The 6,781-nt window shown below is 32.6% G+C and overlaps 1 protein-coding gene across 4 annotated transcripts; it reads right to left on the bottom strand.

Moving 5' to 3' along the window:
- Positions 1–477: 477 nt before the first annotated feature.
- Positions 478–4,924, bottom strand: LOC129292515 (serine hydroxymethyltransferase 3, chloroplastic). Of its 4 annotated transcripts, none has more exons than XM_054930090.1 (12): positions 4,816–4,924; positions 3,648–3,890; positions 3,208–3,403; positions 2,917–3,091; positions 2,726–2,843; positions 2,527–2,639; positions 2,288–2,410; positions 2,007–2,111; positions 1,771–1,857; positions 1,584–1,691; positions 1,109–1,181; positions 478–1,025 (listed from the first exon to the last, which is right to left on the bottom strand). In XM_054930090.1, exons 2-12 carry the CDS (start codon positions 3,859–3,861, stop codon positions 751–753), a joined length of 1,587 nt encoding a protein of 528 aa, XP_054786065.1. In that variant the 5' UTR covers positions 3,862–3,890; positions 4,816–4,924; the 3' UTR covers positions 478–750. The 4 variants fall into 4 exon arrangements, with proteins under 4 accessions (XP_054786065.1, XP_054786052.1, XP_054786058.1 ...); XM_054930077.1 differs by having other exon boundaries at positions 4,772–4,919; XM_054930083.1 differs by lacking the exon at positions 4,816–4,924 and adding an exon at positions 4,646–4,787.
- Positions 4,925–6,781: the final 1,857 nt, after the last annotated feature.

The following is a 6,781-nucleotide window of genomic DNA, read 5'->3' as shown; positions in this document are numbered from 1 at the left end:
AAGAAATAATTTTAATCTTCATAATTTTATTTTATTTTTAAATATTAAAACTAATATTTTAAATTATTAGAACTATATGAATTAAATGTACCAAATCAAAATTTAAAGATCAATCGAATCAATTATAAAGATTCAGTTGATCAAAATTAAGGGACCAAATTTTGTTTCCTTAATCTGATGACCTTCATTTTGAACCCCAAGGCTATTTCAGCCCAAGTTTTATCCAAACGTAAAACTTGACTTAATTTGATAGTTAACAAGGGTCCTAGGACTCTAATGGCAGCATTAGAACATTTGCTCTCTAACACTCTAGCAATCATCAGATTGCTCATGCTTTTATTTAATCATAACCTTTTTGTCTACACCATAAAACTTTTGATCATGCATTCAATGATTCAAACTACCAATGACTAACTTTCTATGACCAAACATTTGTCTACTAACTTCCACCCCACAATACAAAATCTATATACCATGTTGATACAATTCCTTTAATATTATTTGATGGATCAAAATTGGCCAACATCCTCTCCCAAAGTGCAATTCAGTATATTACAGTCAACATAAAATTTAACAGTATACAAAATGAAACTCATTTTGGGAACTAAATGAGACATTTTGCCCAGCTTGACCATAAAAGGGGGAAAGATCAAAGAAAATACTTTATTTATTGTATTACCTAAATGAAGCATCTCAATACCCCCTTAAGAGTAGAACAAAATGCAAATCTATCATTTAATACTTCACCACTTAGACTCCAGGAATTGGATACTGAGTAGTGAGTGCTTCAACTTTTTCACGAAGGTTTGAAATTCGGTCTTTCAAAGGAAATTCAGGGGATGACAGAAACTGCATGAAGTCTTGGAGCTTTGTTCCCGGGGCCAGTCGTTTGGCTTCAAGTGCTATTTGTATACCCTCATGAATGAAGTCTGCTATTAGAACAAACTCTCTCTCTCCTAGTCCTCTTGTTGTCATTGCCGGCGATCCTATCCGAATGCCTCCAGGAACCAGGGCACTTTTATCACCTGTCATCAAATATAATTAAAAAAAAAAGAGGGAAAAACAGAAAACAGGGCAAAGAATATGACACAAACAGCATGAGTCTCACCAGGCACTGAGTTTTTATTGAGGGTTATAGAGGCCATGTCAAGAATTTTCTCCACCCGAGCACCATCAATGCCCTAGGGGATGTGATGCTGGTTAATGTATGGCATAGATGACAGGAAGTAAATTTTAACTTCATAAACACTATGTGTGTGTGTGTGTGTGTGTAATGCCAAGAAAGGAGTACACAACCCCGATATATATATATATATATATAGACACAACATCATACAACGAAAAGTTTGTAAATTCATAGACCCAATAATGACTTTTTTAAAAGCAAGGATAAGTAAACTTTGGCCCACAACAGCATGTCACAGAATTCACGTTTACCTTGCTTAATAGGAGATAATAGGATTTTTAGAGCAACATTTAAGCTGCCTTAAAGCAACAACATATTAAGGTACTGAAACAACAGGGAGATAAAAAACACAGATATTTTTATTTTGAAATTTGATATAAAACAGCAACATGCTTACAGATGGCCTCAGATCGACAAGAACCAGGTGATTATCACTTCCACCAGAAACCAATTTGTAGCCATGTTCAATCAATCGATTAGCTAGAGCTCTACAGTTAGAGACGACCTGCAACAGTGAAGTTATGAGTGAATCTGTCATGAGATGCCTAGGAACACACTTTTTTCAATGGCGGAAAGAGAAATACCTGGTTTTGATAAACCTTAAATTCTGGGGCTTGGGCATATTTCAAACAAACTGCTAGTCCTCCAATTGTGTGGTTATGAGGACCACCCTAAATAAAGATCATTTTTAGTACTAAAACAAGAACGGTGGAGATATTCACATCAGATTTCATAGTTCATAGGCACAACAGATACTAGACAATATATTCTCCACTGGAATAGTAAAGAGAGACCAAAGCAGAACCAATATCTAACTTACTTGTAGGCCTGGAAAAACAGCATTATTAATGGCAGACTCTAGATCAACACCGTGCACAGAGTCTTTCTTGAAGAATATCATACCACCTCTTGGACCTCTAAGAGACTGGAGAAAAATATTTAATTGTGCCGGGTCATGGGTGTGCAAGCACCAACATAGAGAAGAGTATATAGTTAAATATAAAGTATTTAATAGTTTTTTTTAAAAAAAAAAACAAATTCTGCTCCCTTCTTTGTTGAACTAAAATTAATGCACAACATTCAGCAGGTCTTGAGGAAAACCTTGTGGGTTGTGGTTGTCACAATATCACAGAATTCGAAGGGATCAGCAAGCACACCAGCAGCAACAAGTCCACTGATATGAGCCATATCCATCATAAGAAAAGCACCAACTTCATCTGCAATCTTCCCATGCATAATAAATGTAATTAGTTTTTTACTCAGTAGAAAAAAACACATATCACAAGAGGTATTCAATCACTAATTATATATTCTAGAAAAAACATGTGAACAGGACTTACTTTCCTCATCCGTGGATAGTCAATGTCTCGAGGATAAGCACTAGCACCAGCAATGATGAGTTTTGGTCGGAAGAGGTTAGCAGTTTTCTCGAGCATATCATAATCAATGAGGCCTATTTACAATTTTAAAGTAACTTAATAAGCTTCCTGCAGATCATCAAATATAACACTCATAATTTAATAACAAAAATGTAAGCACCTGTTGATTCATCAAGTCGATAAGGCATAGATTCAAAATAGATTGATGTGCCTGATACACGCCTTTTAGGAGTCATGAATCCATGAGATAAATGTCCCCCATGAGGCAAGTCCAAACCCTGAAAGTTTACTGTTTTACGTGATGAATACTATTTTGGATTAACAGAAGTCACATAAGTCAAAGTTATTTACCATTATTCGATCATGTGGCTTAAGAATTGCAGTGTAAACCTCAAAATTGGCTGGAGAACCGGATAACGGTTGAACATTTACACACCACTTATTCCCATCCAAGTGAAATGCAGCTAATGCTCTCTGTTGGCATAGTATTTCAAGCTCATCAATGTGCTCATTTCCACCATAGTACCTTACATACAAAACAAGACTCTAATCAATGTAACTACATTAGTGAAAGAGGGAGGAAGCATTTAATGAGACATTCATTTACTTAGTGAGGAAAAAATATAAAGGAATAAAATTTACCTTTTGCCAGGCAAACCTTCTGAGTACTTATTTGTGAGGCATGAACCAACTGCTTCCATCACTGCCCTCGATGTAAAATTTTCTGAAGCAATAAGCTCAAGGCTTTTATACTGTCGGTTCTTTTCCTTGCCAACAATAGCATACACCTCAGGATCAGCTTCACTCAAGCCATAATCCAGAAAGCTACTTTGATCACCTGAAAATACAATTTGATCCCATGGACTAGAACATCAGCCTTAGGGGCAAATAATTAATGATTTGCATACCAATGCATATTGGTCTCAAATATTTGGCAGACCAAGTACCTTGAACATGGATCAAGGAATAAACTACTAATTATGGCATCAAAATCTGTAAGCCTTAGATATTTATTTGTTCTTTAAAAGCAAATACTGACCACTGAGCCACGTGAAATCTTTCCAATTAAATAGTATTGTTACCTCCTATTTCAGGCACAGAGACGGAGAGAGTAGATGGCTTTCCACTGACCAAACTTCCTTCAACATAAGATGCCCTACAAGCCTTCACATTATTGAGCTTCACTTGAGGCGTAAATCCATAGCTGTCACACCTATTAGCAGGAAAATTCAGCACCTTGGTGCATGCAAATTGTTGCCCCGAGCCCATCATTGCAACTCTACCACAGACTTGCATCCTCGTTTATGATTTTACAATTAAGAGTCCTGCAGGGTCCATAATACATTGTACAACAAAGTTGAGATGACAACGCCACAACATAGCATGTTATAATTGCAATAGCTTTCTCTCTTACGGACATAAAATATTTTAGACAAACATATTTCCTACTCTCAAGTTACTTCAAGAATTCAGAATTTTTTCATACAGATGTCAGTATCTAAATACAAATGTAAATTCCATGAAATGAAATTCTAAAAAGTTAGAAGAGTTAACTCATCACTATTTCATCCAGAAACAACCAATCTAACTGAAAAGAATAGCAACTATCGATCTAATAATCATTAGTTTGTCCAGAATTCATATAACGACACTAAAAATGACGTTTTCAGAAACGCTAGACAACGATAAAAATAAAATAAAACGAGCAGTTTAACTTGAACGCAACCTAAAATGTTCAACAATGCTCCCTAAAAAAGAATGATAAGAATATACAGACATAAAACTCAATATGCATATCTTTCGCCAAGCAATTATCTAAATTGCCAGTATCAGACCATCATATATATATATATATATAGAATAACAGCAGAGCAAAGATTAATCATTTTGCACTACTCCTTTACCCGTAATAGCGGGGCTGATTAGACTCGTCTAAAGAAAGGCAAGCAACGCTAAGTGAGCTGAGGAGGAAGAAGACGAGAAGAATGGCATCAGAGTCCAAAGGAAAAAAAAGAAAAAACAGAGAGAAGCAAGAAGATGTTTGCTGTCCCAAAAGAAGAGAGGAACTGGTGGGACTCACCCCAGGAAAAGCCAATATGGCGACGACTGGTGCTTGGCAAATTTTCTCACAAACAAAACCCCTGAGCTCGGGCAGCAAAAGAATAGAGGGAGAGAGGGGGGGAGAGAGAGAGAGAGAGGCACAAACCAAGGAAGAAGAGAAGAGATGGGAAACGAGCACAGAGGACGCACACCGAATTGACGACCGTGGCGACGATAACAGCGAAGCGGCGGAGGCAACGTTTTAGACTTCAGGTACGGCGCGCGCACGAGACATGGGGAGAGATTTAGGTTGGTAAATTGGTAATGGACAGTAGCAGTTTGTCTATTCAATTTTTTTTAAAAAAATTAAATTAAAATTAAAAAATAAAAATATAATTATTTTAAATTATATAAATGATAAGTTAGTCTCTCAAAATAATTTTACTGAAATTTTTAAATTCTAGATTAATAAATTTTAAAATAAAAATATTATTTTATTTTTATTAAAAATAATAAACTTCAATCATAATTTTTATTTAAAAAATAATAATTTTTATTTTGTAAGTCAAAACTCATTAAATATAATTTTATTATCAAAAAACTTTTTAAAATAATAAAATTTAATGATAATTTTTACTTAAAAAATAATAATTTTTATTTTATAAATAACAAGTGTTAAATAAAAAAATTAAAATTTATTAAGTATAATTTTTATTATTAAAAATAAGTTTTTAAAATAATAATCTTCAATCACAATTTTATTTAAAAAATAATAAATTTTATTTAAAAATTATAAAAATTAAATAAAAAATTACAATTTGTTTATAAGAATAAAAAAATTTAATTTAAAATTTATTAACACAAAAATTTTAAAAACTTTAATGATATTATGACATTTTAAAAAATTAATTTATTATTTATATGATTTGGAGATTTTATTATATTTTTTCATTAAAATTTGAAGGTAAAATGACAGAGTTACCATACAAGAATTCTAACGATAAAATAATGTCCCGGAATGCAAAAGTAATTCTGAAATCTCGCAAACTCCAATAATTCAATTGTAAAAATGTTTTGAAATGCATTTATCAAAATATCCTCATTTACAAAAAAAAAAAAAAACTCTTTCCTTAATTGCTAGCGCCGGTCACAAGCCGATGCCACTCAGCTGCTTTTTTTTTTTTTTTTTGGGTAACTCTAAAGAGTCTTGATTTTTATTTGGTAGCATTGATTCAAAGTATAAGATACTTTAATATTTTTAGTTTTTTAAATTTGTATTAACTATCAATTTGAATTTAATTTTTATATTTTTTTAAAATTATCATGTGAATCCTTTAAGTTTTAAAATATAAATCGACTCTTAAAATAATCTAATAAAGTATGATAGGGGATGCAAAAGAAAAATCGTATTAGTTAGGAATAAAATCCTAAAACACAAAGCAAACACAAGAAACACAAAGGAAATGAATAAAAATATGGAGGAAGAAGAATAAAAGAAGGAAATAAAGTAGCAAATGAAAGATAGAAATTAAGGAGATCTTCTAAGATACTTGACTCTGGCAATTTTAACCACACCATAAGAGTTAATGAAGTTCTTGATCACATCTATATTCAATGACTCACAAGAGTTATAAACTTTAAAAAATAAAAATAATTTGATTATTCAAATCTTGTTGGGCTTGTTGGACATGCAAGATTCGTTCTCCATCATTCCCTCCCTATTTAAAAAGATTTATTCTCAAATCTCCACCGTCAAAATATTTCTCAACACCACTTGAAAAAGGTAAGTACCTAATGATTCTTGAGGATAATAATTCAATTGATGGCTCCTTAGGATAGGATTCTCGAAAGACCTACAACTTACTAGAAACACAAGGCGAGAAATGATTAGGATGGTTTGTAATCAAATAAAGATCCTTACAATCACTTTCAACCTCACTTTTCTCACAATTCTTTTAATCATTATTTTCTCTATTTTCTCATTACACACTCAACTCAACATTCTCATTTTTATTCTCAATATTTTCAATCCCATTTTGTTCTTTTTCAATATTTCTTTTTCTCAATCTATTTCTCTCACTTTGTGTGCTTTCAAAATTCTAACTTAATCCTCACAAATCTGCATAGGCTTAAGAGGTTTAAATACAATAATTTTCCTATTGAATGCAACAAAGTA

This window comes from Prosopis cineraria, unplaced genomic scaffold (genome assembly GCF_029017545.1).
Source record: "Prosopis cineraria cultivar Desert tree isolate PC_DT_omini unplaced genomic scaffold, ASM2901754v1 PC1, whole genome shotgun sequence".
NCBI classification, from domain to species: domain Eukaryota; kingdom Viridiplantae; phylum Streptophyta; class Magnoliopsida; order Fabales; family Fabaceae; genus Prosopis; species Prosopis cineraria.
Note: the sequence above shows the minus strand (reverse complement) of the source record. Positions and strands in the feature narration are given on the sequence as shown.